General features: G+C 42.5%; 1 protein-coding gene across 9 annotated transcripts in view; it reads right to left on the reverse strand.

Annotated features, from left to right (window-relative positions):
• Positions 1 to 5,648: 5,648 nt before the first annotated feature.
• Positions 5,649 to 18,786, reverse strand: part of GIGYF2 (GRB10 interacting GYF protein 2) — a 125,739-nt gene continuing 112,601 nt past the window's right edge. For 7 of the 9 annotated variants that reach the window (XM_046643159.1, XM_046643155.1, XM_046643157.1 and 4 more), the window contains 6 exons: positions 17,646 to 17,855; positions 17,312 to 17,517; positions 15,971 to 16,125; positions 13,963 to 14,159; positions 11,448 to 11,598; positions 5,649 to 7,487 (listed from right to left, as the gene is read on the reverse strand). In XM_046643159.1, the coding sequence (XP_046499115.1) occupies positions 7,420 to 7,487; positions 11,448 to 11,598; positions 13,963 to 14,159; positions 15,971 to 16,125; positions 17,312 to 17,517; positions 17,646 to 17,855 (987 nt within the window). In that variant the 3' untranslated portion in view covers positions 5,649 to 7,419. The remainder of the gene's footprint in view (positions 7,488 to 11,447; positions 11,599 to 13,962; positions 14,160 to 15,970; positions 16,126 to 17,311; positions 17,518 to 17,645; positions 17,856 to 18,786) is intronic. The other 2 variants (XM_046643160.1, XM_046643158.1) reach the window with 1 other exon arrangement.

Below are 18,786 nucleotides of genomic sequence, written 5' to 3' on the forward strand. Positions count from 1 at the left end.
ATTATAACCTATAATGTGTGCACTTGTGTGTGTGTGTGTAAAGCTCTTCCTTATGGTAGAATGCTAATAAATGTAAAAGCAAAGGCTGGCAAACACGTTAGTAACTGTTCAAGCAAGAATCATCAATGGCTCCTCTAACTAGTGGATCAAAGTTTGATAAGGAACTGGATATTTACATAGTCTCATTTACATAAAGAGAAAAATCATTATAGTGGAGAAACCTGGCAGACACTGCCTTAACCAAGTGATTAAAGTTAACACTGCCAGCAATGGTTCAACCCGGCACGTGTCTCCTGATGGGGCGCACTGAGGATGTACCACTCCTGTAGCATTCCTGCCCAACCGCATAATCTCAACTAAATCAGGAGAAAACACCAGGCAAATCCAAAGTGAGGACATTCTACAAGATAATAGCCTTTACCCTGAAAAAATGTCAAGATAGGAAAGACAAAGACAGAGCAACTGTTCCAGATTAGAGGAGACTCGAAACATGACAACTAAATACACAGTGACCATGGATGGCAACCTGCACCTTTTTGTTTTTCCGTAGAAAAGACATTAGCAGAATAACTGGTGAAGTATGAATGAAGCCTGGATATTAACTAATGGTATTGTATCACTTATTTCCTAATTTTAATAATTGTACTGTGGTTATGTAAGAAAATGTCCTTGTTTCAAGGAAATACATCCTGAAATGTTTAGGGATATGGGACATGATGTCTGTAGCTTACTCTCAAGTGGTTCATTAAAAAAAAGTTACTGAGAGTCATTATTGAGAGTCATCAAAAAAAAATAAAGCAGATACGGTAAAATGTTAGCAATTGGAGAATCTGGGTGAAAGTTATGTGGGAGTTCTTTCTACTGTTTTTGCAAGTTTTCTTTAGGTTTAAAATTTATCAAAATGAAAACTCCTCCCTCCTCAAAAGACAAATCATTATTTTTCAATGACTAATGAAATAGACTCAGGCAATGATCATCGATGAATGTCTAAAACTGCTACATGAAAGATCAGTAGAACTTTTACAATGGATGAACAACCTGGTAGCAACAGAACATACTGATGAGTTTTGACATGAGTACAAATGGGAACAGTATTGCCTGCCAACATGACTGATGTGATGGACAGAACATAAAAACGGGACAAACAGACAGTAGTGCCTGCCGACACGACCAATGTGATAGACAGTATGTACCCACACCACCAATTACGTCTTCTTGGAGGGGGAGGGGAGAATCTGAATTTCATCAAGCCTCCAGATGTGACTAATAATTTACAGAAAATGTGGGGGAGGTGAACAAATTGACACCATAAGTGTACCCCCTCTTGAATTCAGAATATAGGATGTTCTGTGGATAAATGATAAACTCAATTTTTTTGGAGTTGGGGGGACTGGTAAGACTAAAAGAGACTTAAACATATCAACCAAATGCAACCCATGAACCTCACTTTGATTTCTTTTGGCTGGGGAAGATTAGCCCTGAGCTAACATCTGTGCCAATCTTCTTCTATTTTATATGTGGGTTGCCACCACAGCGTGGTTGATGAGTGATGGAGGTCTATGCCTGAGATCTGAACTCATGAACCTGGGCCACTGAAGTGGACAGCACCGAACTCAACCACTAGGCCATGGGGCCAGCCCTTTTTTCTATTTCTGTTGATTGAACATTTAGGGTGGTTTCTGTTTGATGATGGGACCCTGACCTGCTTAAGGCTTAATTTCACATTACCAAAGAAAGTCAGAAAATCCAGGTGAGTGTCTTGCTCCCCTATATGGGGCTCACCATGCCTGTGTTTCGACAGGGGTCTGCTTCAGTAAAACTGAAAAGGACATTTGTCGTGCACTGTCGAAGTGCACAGTCTTGTGTCCACACAGACACAAGAGCTAAACTCACAAACACCAAGTGTCAGCAGCATGCTGCAAGGACGGGCAGCTGCACACGCAGACCACACTTGCACGTTCAGGAGGCAAGAGCTGAAGGTTTCGAAACCTCACAGATGAGCTGGGCCGGTGGCTCCCCTATCAGGCTGTTTAGAACCAGGTGGCGCACTTAAAAATAATTCCCAACGCTGGGGCCTCCCCCAAATTAGAAACTCTGGATATGGAGCTCAGGACTGACTTTTGCTTCAAGTTCCTCAGATGATCTGGAGCAACCCCCTGATCTGACAGGCAAGGAAACAGAGGCCCAGAGACAGGACAGGAAGGACTGGTTAATGATGAGGCTGGTGCTAATATCCCATCTCCTGGAACCCACCCCATACTGCCTCCCTGAGGACTCCTCCTTTGCAGTAATTTTAAGATGTCTAAGAGGGAGGTTAACCCTATTTAATATGCTCTACTGAGCCTGTACTTGAGCCCACAAACTCCCTTCCCCCTTGCAAAATGGCCTACACAGAGAATTTATCAAGCATTCATGTGCTGGGCACTGTACTGAAATGTGCAATTACATTTTCAGTTATTGATCACAACTACCTGATAGTTCCTATTTCACAGGTGGGGAAACAAATACTTGCCCAAAGTCAGTCATCGCATCAATATTCAAATCTTACAGCTTGACTCTAGGACCCCCATTCAAGAAACCAAGACCTAGATTCTGGGTAGCACTGGGAGACACAGCAAGGTAGGGCCCCTGGAAACTGCTCCGGGTTCCGGCTCTGCACGAGAATGGACACCAGAGCGTGCTCTGAGCCCCTGCACCGGAAGAGGATGAGGGCCTTGTCTTACAGGCCAGACTCCGGCAGCTGCTGGAATTCCTTTCCCACAGTCAATGCGCACAAACTCAACTCTCCCAAACTTTCCCCATTTCAAAACAGAAGAGAATGATGGTGTAGAGAGACTGCTGTCAATGCAATATCCATTCTCCCCATTTCTTAGAAACAGAATGCCAGAGGTATTTGGGGTGGCAAAGCACTCAACTAAAACTCCCAAATTTCCCACCTTTCTTGCAACTGTCGTATGTATCTATATTCTGGCTGATAAGAGTTAAGAGTTGAGTAGGGCTCCCCAAAAAGCTCCTTAAAGGTGGCCGACTGAGCAGGACAGCGTGCTCTTTTGCCTCACCTAACTCCTTCCTCTTGCCTAGAATATGGGCAGGATGGTTGGTGCTCTAGCAGTCAGCTTAGACCATGAGTGACCTTGAGGATGGAAGCCACAATCAGGATGGTGCAACAGAAAAACCTGGGTCCCTGAGCCACCACACCAGCCTTGGACTGATGACCTCGGATTTCACTTGAGAAACAAACTATCTTAAGTCATTGTTACTTTGCGTCTTCTGTTATAAGCAACCAAACCTAATATTGCCCCACTGTTTTCAGGACCATTTCTCATGCTAAAGGAGGAATTCAAAGAAAAAAGCAATTTGCTGTCAAGATAAATTAATCTACCCCTCCTACATTTGTTAGGACAAGTGAACAATCTTTAAGAAATGATGTCTCTGCTTCTTAAAACCAGCTGGATTTACTGATGTTGAAGCTATCGTTGAGTTCCATCCCCATGATAGCATCACTGTGCCAGCTACAAAAGTGGCAGGGCAGAAAGTACGTAAAGAGTTCACTTCTCTCCTCTTGCTTCCCAGCATCTATGTGCCGTTTCTTCTATACAGTGAAGCATAGCTATGGTTGTTTCTTTACTTGCAAAACATTCCCACTGATTAATCCCTGGAGGAAAACTCTCCCCTCGAAGGCTCCATGTTCCCAGTCCGGAGGCGGCAGTACCAAAAGCGGTATGGGCCCGTCATGCTCAGGGCATCGGATGACATCCATAAAATGAACAGCACACATCTGGCAGATTCACAGTTCCCAGGCTCCCCACGGTCCCAGCAAGCACTTCCTCACAGGGAATCGCCTGCACTCAAGCACAGCCAAAGCCTCCTCCAGAGCTGGGCTTTCTTTTTTTGTTTCAAGAGACCCATCAACTATGAGGCCACCTTCCATTTGGAATATGCTCTTGGTTGCACCTTACTTTATTTATAGCACATGCCTGCTGCTCTTCTGATGAAGTTCTACTTCCCATACGGGAAGCAGAGCAGAGAAATAGGTTTGTTCCACAAGGGCACTTCTCTTTACCAGAGTCATACACATACTTTTAATTTTCATTAATGTAGAAAGGGGCATTTTGTATAAAATAAATTTCTTCAGCTGATCAATTTAAAAATAACATATATGACACACACACTCTCTCTCTATATATACACTATATATATATATTTATTAAATGGTTGTCCTAAAAGAAAATAATTTAAAATAAAGCCAGAAGTACAATTATCTACCCTGAAATTAAAGAGAAAAAAAAAATCCCTCCACTTAGAGCCAATGAAAACAAAGTTCCTTGATTTATATGTATAAACTCATTTTATGCAGATGTTTTCTGAAAACGGCCATAACAGTATCTCCCATCTCAGATGTTCTTCTAACAATGCCACCTTACTACTCCTCCCATCAAAGGGGATGGGGATGTTCCCAACCCCTTGACTCTGAGTGGGCTTGTGACTACTTTGACAGAATATAGTGTCAAAGGAGTGACACTGTGTGATTTCTGAGTTTAGGTCAGAAAGGTGATGCAGCCTCTGCCCAGTTCTCTGGGGGAAGCCAGCTGCCACCTAAGTCCATCTACCCAGAAGCTGCCATGGTGGAGAGGACATACACATTTCCTTTAACCATCAACCCAGCTGAGTCCCCACCAGACGGCCAGCCTCAACTGCCAGTCTGGTCATCTAGCCTTCCTAAGATTGTAGCCCCAGCTGATATCTGACCACAACTAGAGGAGACACCATGGAAGAACCGTCCAGCTGAGCCCTTCCCAAAGTCCTGACTCAGAAAACTACCAAAAAAGAAGGGTTGTTGTAAGCCAGCTTGGGGGTAAATTGTCCTGCAGCAACAGTAACCAGAATACCTACTATCTTGGGGAAAGTCTTCATCTTGGCGAAAGTCTTCATTATCAAACTACCTTGACTGGGTATGTTTTAAAATCTCTCAACGAAAATAACTGGAAGCAAACAGTGTACAAAACAAATACTTTAAAACTCAGGAACAGTTCAGATAATTTGGAAATAAATTTACAGAAAGGAGTAAGTGAAAGGGTGAGGAACTGAGAATGTGAAAAAGAGATCAGAACTGATTCAGAAACAAACATTCCTAGGGAAGAGTGGCTTCTTTCCACTAAGTGGGAAATTCCTCAGGTAGGAGCAAGGCACCCAGTTAAACAAATGGAATGTTCCATGACCAAAATGACTTTGCTCCCTCCAATCTGCCTACCCTGCCCCCAAATGTTAGTGTTTTATTTATTTTTATTTTCCCTGAACAAGCACACAGTAGAGTCTAGTTTGGAAGGTGTGGGTAGGCTCTAGAGGGACACATTCAGGGGTGTGTCTGTGGTGTGAGGGCAGGAGACGATCCCCAGGCCAGCAGAAAGGGACAGTCAAAGAAGGAAAGACATCTGGTCAAACTTACCCATGTTTATCTTGACCTTAAATTCTCAAATACAGAACCAGCCAGTGTTCCACAGCCTGGCAGAGGAAGCCACAGCTGCCTCCATGTCTCGGGTGCTCATGCGTCTGGAGCTTTTCCATAGAACCAAGAGAACAGTTTAGTGCAAAACTCAGCCTTGACAAAGGCGAGTACAAGAGGTACGCTCACATAGAATACCACGAAGTTTTATTTAAGTTCTTTTTTATTTTCCTCCACACTGGCAAAAGTTCTGAGGGAGCTTAAAGTTTTGTAAACATTTTAACTATCCCTCTTCCCCACCCCCCACTTTTTGAATTTACAAAGCAAAGGAGAGTAGGAGTCCCAATTTTAAATGGTTCCCCATCTCCTCATGCTATTTAATCCAAAAACTATATACAAGTTTGTAGCAGTCTCTGTATAGTTATTGTACATGTTTAGGAGGGAGGGAGGCAAGAAGGGATAGGGAGAATGGTGATCCAAAAGAATAAAAATAGAAACCAAATATAATCATCCAAAACCAAACCGCTCTCAGAGCAACTCCAGCCTTCTTCAGGCAGTGACGACAGAAAGAAAGGTGCTCTACCAGAAGCCACCGAACCACAGCACTTCTCACACAGGGATGGATGGCCCGATGGCTCCAGACCAAAGTGTGACTGGCAATTCCACGTGATGTTCTGTGGGGGCTGCTGGAGGCAGGAAGAGGATTTGTTTATAAATAGGGCTTGGACACGTTTATGTTCGAAGTGAAGGGGTGTTAGGAGGCCATGGCCAGAAGCCGGAAGCAGGCTTCTCTCGCCCGTTCTCTCCCATCCCCTCCCCCACTGCATTCTCCTGTATAGTGGTTTCCAAGGACGAAGCTCTTAAAGATGGTCAGGTTTTGTATGTTCTCTTTTCAGAAAAGGCAAGTAACTTGCCATTCCAGAATCTTTAAACAAAACCTTTTCGGGGCCACAGCAAGACACACACGCAATGCTCTGAGGAACCAGATGAAATTCCAGGCTTTTATCAGAAGCAAAAGTTTATCCCTATCCAAAATGAAATTATACAAATTCATACATATGGTAAAGATCCTAGCTGCCTCTTAAACGAGACAAATTTTCAGCAGAAAGGCCCAAAACAAACTGGTCCTAGTCCTCTGAAGTAAAAATATTTATGGGAAAAATCAGTTTTTGTAAGAAAGAAAAATTAAGAATAAGTCCCTCTCCCAGGCCACAGGGTTTCCTTTGTCCAATCAGGTTGGAGTATGCCAGGGGAGAAGTCAGCTTGTTTGGAAGTCACTATCTAATGAAGAAAAAATGAATTCTTTCTCCGAAAGGATGCTCAGAAAGAACAGGTGAGGGGTGTGCAACATCAAACCAATCCAATCTAAACTCCACCCCACTCAGGGTCTCTTTGATGCAATCCCAAAGTTAGCAGTGGCAATGCAACCTTCAGACTGGGAAAGCTCTGACTGTCTCTGTTGGACACTCAAGTCACAGTCCATGGGCGTTTTGTTGTTGGCCAAGGTCTGTTACCATTAACTCTCTTCATGATTGCACCATTTAGACCCCTTGCCCTTATGGGGAGTGGGGGAGGGGGGAGACAAAAAGAAGAAGAAAAACAAAATAGAAGGAAAAAAGTGACAAGAGGAAGTAAATTGCTATTGGCAGATCCCAACACACTTTCTGGGAGACAGCAGATGAAATCACGGCACAGTAAACAGGTGCTGCCCAAAATCAGCCTTGTTGGGGAGTGATCCCCACTGCCACCCCCGAGACACAGGGTCCGGTCCACTTATCTACAGTCTGAGATGCTCACCAACAAAAACGGTTTAAAGAATCTTGGACACAAAGGGCTAGAAGAAAAAGCCTGAGATGATCGGTTCTGTGATTTGTTGCAGAGTGATAGAGAGTAAATGGTGAGGAAGAGTTGTGTCCAAAGGTGGAGAATCCATGGTCAGCAGAGAGGAGAGGGAAGGCCAGGCCACGGGCAGGTGCTCAGTAGTCATCCAGAGTCTCGATTTCACCCATATTGAGTCGCTCCGATGAAGCATTGACTGAAAACCCTGCAGGAAGAGATTGGCAATGAGTGACCACACCCAGACAGCGAGTGGCTCAAACTCCAGGCAGTTGGCTGGAATATGTCTCTTGCTTTTGAGCAGACCACAGGGGTACTCAAGGGAGGGAGAAGGAAGAAGGATAAAGGTCAGAGCAGCAGTTTTCTGTCCTTCCAATGAGAGATTCTTTGCTTTTATTTTATTTCTTAGGATTCTGGTATAATTTAATTATAGAAAAGAAAAAACAGCATCACTGCTTAAAAGGAATAGCAAACCACTGCCTTAAGACAATCCTGAGAGTACCCTAGGGTGTAAGTGTGCATTAAGGCCCGGCCAGGCTGGCCCGGAGGGAAAGCTCATTCAGAAGACGCACCTTCAAAGAAATGGGGGTGGGGGGAGGGCAGGAACAACACTCACTATTGGAAATACACTTCCCCCCAGGGCTCAAAAACTTGGTCAAAGTGCTGGCCAAGAGGATTTCTCTTCAGGGGTAGAGAAAGGGAAGGGCAGACCTCCTACAAGATCCTTAGAGCTCTCAGATGTTCTATCACAGAGCAGACAGCACAAAAAGATTGGAAGACTTTATTCAACTCAATCTACTTTAAGTAGACCTGAAAAATGGAATCTGGCTGGCCTAAAAAAGTAGTAGGAGCATGGCCATTGCAGGCAACAAGCCGTACTCACACCACCAGTGATGTCTGAAACCTAATGCCAGCAGCCAAAGGTATGTAATTTTTCAATAAACTCCATAATCAGAGATTCATAAAAGTACTATTAACAGGCCCTCCTTGGCATGATTGACTCTCAAAACACTTTTAGTTCATCTACCCTAAACGAAACCCCAAACTGTGTCAGCTGCTGCTGGAACAGCAGAAAACAAGCAGACGACGCTCTCCAGTCTAAAAGCAGTGCTGTGAATATTATTACTTAAGTTTTCTCTCCCTCCTTTTTGTTCTTTAATATTCAAGTTTTCAAATAAGTACACATTTTAAATGTACCAATAATAAACAAAAATGCCTTACATAATAAAAACAGCTTAACTATACTATGATCTTGACTCAAAAATAACCTGATCTGAAAACATAAACATGCCTATTTATTAGCCAAGTGAGCTGTGGTACAAGTTGCTGGGAGGCCTAATATTGGGAGAGGCCAGGACTCCAAACCCCACCCGGAGTTCCACCCATCAACTGTGCTCCCATAGCCCACAAGACGTTTTTTTGTTGAAAATAATGAAAGGCTTAGTGTTCATATTTTCAAATAACGATTTAATTAGGTAAGTCTAAAAACCTAAGGCCAAACAGTCTATGAAATGAACTATTACTCTATTCTGAAGCAGGTTTTTCTTTGACTTCACATATATCTCAAGAACAAATGAAATGTGATAAAAATAATAATGAGCTACATGCAATAAAAGTGGAAATGAAATAAAAATACAAACTAAATTTTAACCATGTAAAGACAGGAAGGGAGAAGCAGCTGGGGTCATAAAAAAAGTTACTTATTCATTGCCCTAACATGTTGATTCCCAGGCTTTTGGCAGACAGGGTCTCACTGACCTGTCATAGAAACCCAGTAAGGCAGGCCCTTCTCCTCCCCAGGTGACAGAAGGGAAAGTTCTGGGATATAATGAAACCCAAGGCAACACACACCAGGATTTAAGCCTAGTCTGCTTGGCTCTAAAGACTACATTCTGTAAAGTTCAGAACAACAGACTCTCTCTCACATGATTTCTTTAAGGTTTGAGAGACTGTTCTTAAAAGTATGACTGGAGAAAAAATGTTATTGTGTGTGTATATTTATCATATCCAAGTATAGGATGCTTCTTCACAATGGTACCTGATAGCTCTAAAAACTAGAGACAGGCACAAGAGTACAATGGAGAATATGCTCATTAAAATGAGGCGGGGCCCCCTGATGGTTTGTTTTAGAAGCAAAATTCTCTTTTGATCAATGATTACTTTCTCAACAGATGTTTTTGGATCAAATTAGAATCTGTTTTCTCACTCTATGCATTGCGAACTGGGACTGATGGATATTTATTAATTTTTCTCAATCTGTAAATCAGTAAGGCATCTATCAATTAAAAAATAATAATAAATGAAAATGAGTTTAAGGTAAGGGGCAGAAATTAGTAACTATTAGCAGAATTTCCAAAGGGAGACTGAGGTGAGCGGAAATTTTCCTGAAATGGTCCAGGTAGGAGCCCACTCCGGTGAGCTGCCTCAATACTTGGCTGTACTTTTACTTCCCTTGTATTTGTTTGCCTCCTTCTTCTAGATACACAGATTACTTAGCCTCTACTCCTAGAACAACTCGCTCTCACTCCTCTGAAGGGGGATTTTAAGTCCCTTTCTGTCTTGGGCCTGCAGTAGGAGATGGGGTCAGATGGAATCTTTAATCCAAAGAGCGGTACGTCATTTCAGAGGCAGCTTTTCTCTGAGAGCCCACCCTCCAGTGCCACAGCTAAAGAGCAAAGGCATTCTTACCTAGAACCCACACAATTAGCATTCAGGGAACACTTTCAAATCTATATTCACCTATTTATGTCAAAACTGGATAACATTTTGGACAATTCCATCTATCCTTACCATAAACTTTCGAGATAGGCAAAAGAAAACAGAATTTCACCAGATTTCTATGTTCCCAGGCTGGCTTTCAGGTACCATTCCAAAGGGCAACCCTCAAAGTCAGGTTTCTGTTCCTTACATTTTGGTTTCTCCAGGACAGAAAACCTCTGAAGGAAAGGATGGAGTCTACCAAGGGCAGAGGAGGGCTGCAACCTACCTCTTGCTGTTGCTGTCAGTTCTTCCACGTGGGCATCTCCATTGGAGGTCTCACAGTCATTTCACATTCAACTCACCCAACACTTAATCACCGCACCATTTCCCCATAAGCCTGCTCCACTTCCCAGTACTTAGCATGTTAGCAAATGGCAACACTATCCATCCTGCTGCCCAAATCTTTCCTTTCTCCTTGTCCAGCTAATTCTATCCCCTAAATTTCTGAAATCTATCTAATTCCTCTCCATCTCCAATAGCAAAACCCTATTTTAGGCCACTAGTATCTTTCATCTGGTCTATACTACAGCCTCCTAACTTGGCCAACACCCCAACCTGCCATCTTGCCAATATAATTGTTCTATTCCAGACAGCATGGTTTTACAATAGCCTATTTTAAGTTCATAAATAGAGAATAATTTTAATTTCATCATTGTCTGTAGGTTGTTGGGGCAATTTAACAAACACAGGCAGCCCATCAGCTTTGTCTATGCTGTTTATTCCAGAAACACCATTCCCCTATCCTTCCTGCCAAGGCCCCATTTCAGGGGTCACCTTTTCCATGAAGCTGCCTTGCATGAAGACACTGGTCCTCGATACTAGACAAGAATAGCTGTGAGTAGCAGAGGAGAATGGAAAGAAAACAGGCCTGCTCTCAAACCCCAGTCCCACTGCTGAAGAGCTGTGTTCTAGATCCTCTAGGCCTTGTTTACTCATTAGGAAAACTGGAACATCACCGCACAATGCAGAGTAATTCTGAGACTCATGTGACATATAAGTAGTGGATATCAACAAATATTGGTTCTTTTCTTTGAACGCTTGATTGGATTTATGGTGTACTTCCACATAAATCAGCACTGAAGTTTTTAAACAACTTTTATTGTTCTCCAGTAGCACTACTTGCCAACTAAATTGAAAGGAAATTCATATTAAATATGAAACAAGGCTTTAAAGTTTAGAGCATCATGCAATATAAATTACTTGTCTTACACCCTATATAGTACCTGAGACACAGCTCTTGCCTTGAGATGCCCAGTGAATACTACTTATTTTGAACTGGTTAAAAAAATTAATTTTGCTAAGAAACAGTTCCCTTCATAAACCAACATCCCACCATGGGACTCAATACATTAAGTGCCATAACAAGCACCCCCCTAATTCCTGGCTGAGACTTTAGGCCTGCGCTCACCTAATAAACTGGGATCTGCTCGGACCATCTTCTGTTTTTTCTTCTTCTTGCCACTTTGTACGGCTTCAAAATTGGATTGTTGGTTGTTGCTCTGATTGGTCTGAAACACTGAATGGAGTGCACTGTGGTTCATCCCCCACACAGGCTCCTGTGAAATAAGATGGCACAACTGAGGTCACACGGTGGATGCAGGCTTGGCCACCCTAAGAAAATGGTTGATTTCCCCGCACCATGTGAAGAATGAGTTTAAAAACAGAAAGCCTATCATGGATTCTGGTAATAGTGAAACCAAGAGCAGTCCACTATGGTGCCCTTTTCCTTCACTTAGATTCCGACATCCCATTTAAGCTCTATGCCTCCACAAGGCCTGTCCTGGTAACTCCAGGTATCCACTGTGCTGTGAGAACACGGTGGTCAAAACCTCTTGAGTATACATGGATCTATCATCCACTAGGAAATTAAATATACAGCAAATAATCACAAAGAGACCTCTGCACTCTGGCAATTTACACCCCTCACCCACCCAAAGTGGAAGGTTCCTTTCTTCTCTGGGCCCCCGGACAGAGAGGACAAGCTGCACACCAGCTGGCAACATGTTACCAAACAAAGTTAATATCATGTACTTTATTCCTATTGGCAATCCGAGAAGGAAGCTGGTCAAAAAAATATTATCCATACACTTTCCACTAATTGGTTGAACTATGAAATAGTCTATCAATCGTTCACACATACTTGTTGCTCTTATTAGAGTAATTAATTTTAAATTGGGATCAGATTCAATGAACCAGTTGAAGGCATGGGTAGTGGTAGCGGGGGAGGGAGGAGTGGGAAAGAACACTGGAAGGATAGGCCTGGCTGTGGTGTGCTGGGCCTCCCGCTTCCTATTTCAGCACACAGAGGTGGCCATTTCACCAAGCAAGAGCCTTCTGTCTTCTCCTGAATCCTTAAAATCCAGTGTTGTTCATGCTTACATCTTTCACTTTCCTTCAGTGGATCCCTGTTAGCCCATCTACCCAAATGGATTTTAAATGCCCTGTACCTCACTGTATCTTACATATCCCCAGAAGTGACCTGTAACAAACATTATCTCTAGTAGAAGAATTATAGGATTAAAGGACATGAACATTCTTTTTTTTTTTAAGATTGGCACCTGAGCTAACATCTGTTGCCAATCTTCCCTTTTTTCCCCCTTCTTCCTCTTCTCCCCAAAGCCCCCCAGTACACAGTTGTATACTGTAGTTGCGGTCCTTCTGGTTGTGCTTTGTGGGACACTGCCTCAGCATGCCTGTTGAGTCGTGCCATGTCCATGCCTAGGATCCAAACTGGTGAAACCCTGGGCCGCCAATGTGGAGCGTGTGAACTTAACCACTCGGCCACAGGGCCGGCCCCAGGATATGAATATTCTTAGGCCTCCCCATGAGCTTTACCAATCTGTCTTTCAGAAAACTCGTACAACCAATCCTCATTATTCAGATTCCATATTCCCGAATTCGCTTCCTCACTATAATGTGTAACCCCAAAAGCGATCCTTGTAGTGCTTCTGTGGTCATTCTGGACACACACAGGTACACAGCAGTGAAAAATTTGAGTTGTTCAAGGCACACATTCCCACTTGAGACAGAACAGGACAATATTCTGCCTCCTTGTCTCAGCTCTCATATCGTCAAAAAGCATCTTTTAAAGTCTATTTAGTGTCATGTTTTTCACAATTTTAAGCTTTTTGTTGGTGATTTCATTGTTTAAAATGGTCCCCAAGTGTTAAACGCTGCCTACTGTTTCTAAGTGCAAGGAGGCTGTGACATGCTTTTATGGACAAAATATATGTGTCAGATAAGCTTCATTTGAACATGAGCTACATAGTGCAATCGGCAACCGAGTTCAGTGGTAATAAATCAACAATATATTAAATAAGGCATCTTTAAACAGAAATGCACACAAAACACGGTTACATATTGATTGGCTGAGAAAAACGTGACGAGAAGTTTGTAGAAACCTACCCCTGTATTTCCTCTAGGAAACAGTTCAGTATTCGCTAATTCACTGTTGTCAGTGACCTCACAGAACATAACTACCACAAATAAAGAGAATTGGCTGCACCTTACATCCTCAGCCACAACACACAAAATGTCTGGCATGCTGCAGTGCTGTCAGTACTGGGTACAGTGTATCCTGAGCACTGGACATTTAACATTTGTAGGTTTTAACTATTCAAAACCAAATTTATGGGTCTGTGGCAAGTTGGAATTTGCAATTTGATTAAGACACATACATGAAGCAAGAAAAACGGGGCCATTGTGCCTAACAGAGAAAGAATGGTTATATTTGCTATCTGAGAAATTCACAAAGGTCTCTGGACATGTAATTTGAAAGTATCAAGTCTACCACATTTTAAAAAGCTTTGGTCATTTGATGTAAACAATGGTGTCTTTGTTTGCACTTTCACTTCTCTGGTTGTCAACATTTCCAGGTATTAATACTCCCTCTCGGGGCGCTGCGCCCCTCTGCTGCCTCATACCTGCTGCTGCTGCTGCTGCTGCTGCTGTTGCTGCTGCTGCTGCTGCTGCCGCTGGCTGGCTTTCTGTTTGGCACGGCGCTCGAGGAACTGCTTGGCAAACTCCTTGGCCTCCGAGGTATCTCCTAAATAGGCCCTAATATAATCATGGACCTCATAAGGAGATTCTACTTCTTTGAGGAAGGAAACAAATGTCGGAACTGCAGCACGAGGGGGGAGAAGACAAAGAGTAACAATGAAATATCACATACAAAAAATCAGTTTTCGTTTTCAATATATTGTCACACCTAATACAGACAATGACAGAAACTTGAAAAGTATGCAGCTATTATGTTAAATATTTTTTAATCTACTCTGTAGAAATGGTGAGGGGAAGCCGCTATCATTGCAATGCCCAAAATTATCTGAAATAGTATAGAGTCAAACAAAACAGATCATGCATGTTTAGTTTTACTAAATGTTATGTTGGTAGAAACTAAATGTTACGTTAATTGAAACAAGTGCTTGCCTAGACTGAAGCTATTTGGAGATTCATTCTTTCTTTTCTTAAATTCAATCAATATTTATTTTTTTTTTTTAAAGATTGGCACCTGAGCTAACAACTGTTGCCAATCTCTTTTTTTTTTTCCTGCTTTATCTCCCCAAACCCCCCAGTACATAGTTGTATATCTTAGTTGCAGGTCCTTCTAGTTGTGGGATGCGGGACGCCACCTCAACGTGGCCTGACGAGCGGTGCCATGTCCGCGCCCAGGATCCAAACACTGGGCCGCCACAGGAGAGCAAGCGAACTTAACCACTCGGCCACGGAACCGGCCCCCTCAATATTTATTAAATGCTATAATGTGTGCCTGGCACCATGACAGATACTAAAGATAAAGCCATACCCTCCTTTCACTTCACTGAGACATCACACGTTTAGAGAGAAGTCAAATGGAACATGCAAGCAGTGTGGTGTAGGAGGAAAGCACAAGTATCAGAGTTAGACAGATATGGGCTTAAAACCTGACTCTGAAATTTGCTGGCTGTGTGACCTTGATGAGTTCCTTAACCATTCTGAGCCTCCGTTTCCTAATTTATAAAATGGGGATAATATCACCTATATTGTAATGGTATCTTATAAAATTGCTACAAAAATTTAAAAACTGGGATAACACATGTTAATCCCTAGAAAGTGCCTAGCACATGGTAGGTGCTTAATGGATGGCAGCCATTACTCTTATTTACTATCGTTTTCTCTGGCTGTTTCAGATCATTAGATATTGTTACAACACTGCAAGGGAACTCTTTAATTCCTTTACTGCTCCGTTTTTAAGAGATCCTTGGTTTCAGACAAGACATGCAAAGCGGACTAGTTCAACAGAGCCTATCAGTTATGGTAACCCCTTCCACACCAAGCTGACCCATCTCTGCTCAAACATCCGGAGGTGAGGGAGGAACTCACTTCCATCTAAGCAGAGAATTCTCTTTGTGAACAGCTAATAGTTAGCAAGTTTTTCTTCAAATTGTGCTGAAACCTTTTCACTTCCACACATTGGTCCTAGTTTTCTCCCACACAGATTAAGTCTACTTGCTCTGTCACGTGATTCCCACCCCCGCCCCAAAGGAGGAAGGGAAAGATCTCACATCACCTCAACCTTCTCTTGCCCTGGTTGACCTTTGTTCCCCCTATACGTTACCTTCCTTAGGACTTGGTCTGGCTGGCAATGTCCCCCATAAAATGAGCAGCATGGAACTATGACCACCTCTGTCCTGTACAGCATACGACAGCCTGAGATAACATTTACTTTTTGGCAACCACTGATAACCTATTCGAGCAGAGTATTACAGGACTTTTCTCACAAGTCATACTATACACAATACTACTAAAGAGTCAAGTTCTTACAGCAGGTGCAGGACTTCACCTCCTTGAGATGTCACCTCCTGAGTTGTGGCCCATAATTCCAGTTTGCCAACTCCTCTGTGGGTTCTGCTCTGCCATTCTACATGCTGGGTTTCCCTCCCCAGTTCTTACCATCCAAGTTATTTGCCGTATTAAGGGCGTGAAGCATCTGTTCACACCACTGGGTAAATCCATCTTGGGCTTTATTTACTCCCTGAAAGAGCTTCAGCAACTTTTCTTCTTCTTCTACTTTCTTATTCTGCCGGTTAGACACACCTACAGATTTACTAAAGCAAAACAATAGGGCGATATTATAGTCCCGGAAACTGTCACTGTATGATTATACTACACCACCATAAACAGATAATGTCTTGGCAACACTGGATGGCTGACCAGTAATCCAATGCTTGGCTCCAAGAAAGAAAAAAAAAAACAAAATTCAAATATTTGGATTTGCGGGGGGGGGGGGGGGGGTACCCAATAACCTCTTAAAAATCCATCCTGACCTAGTACATTCTAGTTTGTGAATATAGGGCTTCTTTTCAGAGAAATAATTAAATTATTTCTATATGTCCTTCTGTACTTTTTAATTTTGCTAAGCCTCAGTTTTCTCATCTGTAAAATAGTACTAATACTGCTTTGGGTTATCACAAGGAATAAAGACATTGTACACAAAGGGAGAGCACAGTGCCTGGCAAAGATGCTCAATAAAGTGACGGATATTTAGGGTCCTCCTCACAAGGTGTTAGGCCCTCAAGCGAGAAGAAACAATCTGACAACACTACCATTTATTAAGTAGTTACTATGTGCCAGGCACTTTACTGACTACTTCAGGTGTATTCATTTAATCTCTCCAGCTACACTCAGGAAGTTGTTGTTATCTTCATTTTACAGATGAGGGAACTGAGGCTCAAAGAGTTTCCCTTTTGCCCAAGGTCACACAGCTAATAAGTGGTAGTGCTGGGATCTGAGTTGATGTATTTAACACTAAAACCCATGCTCATTCAACAGCACTATATACTTAAGGAAAGAAAGATGAAGGCAAAATGTAACTAATTTGTCATAAAAATAAATAGGCTCAAGGCCATTACAGAGGTGTTTATAATACTCATTATAGTATAAATAACTTAAAAATATAAACTAGGAAAAAAATGCTAAGGTCTAGAGAATACCTTAGAGAAATGTTCAACAACAACAACGAAAATATACTATTCCTAGTATTTATTAAGTGGTTACCACGTGACAGGTAATGGACTAAGTGCCCAGCAGCAGAAGGAGCTCCTAGTCATAACATAGATGTGTTTCCAGGGGGAGGAAAGCAATCACTAAACTATGACCTCACGTGCTTGTACACAGATGAAAATAAGAAAAAACTAAATAACTACCTTTCCCTGCCCAGCCAATATCCCACTCTTCATATGCCCCATCCCCCAACCCACCAAGGAACAGAGGTTTGATCATTTTGAGCCCTACCTGAGACTGGCGTTGTTTTTATTTTTATTTGTTGAATTCCTAGGTCCCACCTCTTTCACTGCATCATCCCAGAATCCCATGTTGGAGTTTTTAGTGTCAGCATTACTCCAGATACTACTGACTAGGTCAGATGCCCACTGGTTAGGGGGACCGGTATTTATTGAGCCCCAAACAGAATTCCCAATGCTGGTGTGCAGGTTGGAATGCTGTTAAAGAAAAAGAGACAAATGATTATGGTTAACAATATTAAAAGATAAAAAGAGAGTCCACAATAGTCAGAAAAGATAACTTATAACATCATCCATCCAACGACTGCTTAGGAAAAGCAACCTACCGTACTATTCCGGGCTCTATTTGGCTGCTGGTGCTGCTGCTGCTGCTGCTGCTGCTGCTTCTGCATTTGCCTGGCTTCTTCCTGTTGTATCTCCAGAAGAGACTTCGTGGTACCTGCGGGTTTGCTGACATTCCCCCAACCTGAGAGTTTCTGTTGTTGCTGCTGCTGTTGCTGGAGAGCTTTCATCAATTCCCTCTGCTGGCGCCTTTGCTGTTGCACAAAAATAGAAGCTAGCCCAGGATCTGGTTTTATAGTTACAAATATCCAGTATACTAAATGGAATGCAAATACACAGTAGCTATACAAAACTAAACAGTTGACAGGGTTAACTCTTTTGCTGCAAATAAAGATTTAAACTGCCAGAGGTACCTAAGAGGAGAATAAAAAGATCAAACGCAGAATTACTTCTTAAAAACTAAGTAGGGCTTTTGGTTAAGCACAGAAATGAAATACCTATGTTTACTTCCCAAAGCCCTACCCATATTACAGAAAAATATATATATATATTTAAAAGCATAAACCTCATACGGACAAAGAGAACAAAACAGATTTTAAAAGCTGGAAAGCAGACAAACGATAGCCAATATAACACACCCAGTAAGGTGAAACCTAGGTAAAGGAAGCTCAGAAACAGGCCAATTCATGCAGAAAGCTCAGGAACGAGAGGTATGGGTATCTCCAACAGAAGATGGGCTGAAAGTCTGTAAACAGCAGAAGTAGACCCCAGACTACCTCCTCTACCTGATGCAGTTGGGCAGCCATCTCTCCCTCTCGCCAGCAGAAAACTAAAACTTCCTCTTTAGAGAGCCTGAGCCAGATTGATACATTAATCTATGGGAAAGCTGACCCAGCAAAGGAGAATACAACTAGAGATACTAAAATACGGGGGAAACTGCACCAACAGAAGAGTCCAGCCAGAGACCATTACAGCAAAGCTCAATGAGATATCGTATACAGAAGGGCCCCCTTACCCACAGTTTTACTTTCTGTGGTTCCAGTTACCCGTGGTCAATCAAGGTCCAGAAGCAGGTGATTCTCCCTCTAATGTGCTGTCAGAAGGTCAATAGTAACCTAAGGCTATGTCACAATGACTACACCATTCACCTCACTTCATCTCATCATGTAGGCGTTTTATCATCTC

The sequence above is a fragment of the Equus quagga genome, chromosome 17, assembly GCF_021613505.1.
Source record: "Equus quagga isolate Etosha38 chromosome 17, UCLA_HA_Equagga_1.0, whole genome shotgun sequence".
NCBI classification, from domain to species: Eukaryota; Metazoa; Chordata; class Mammalia; order Perissodactyla; family Equidae; genus Equus; species Equus quagga.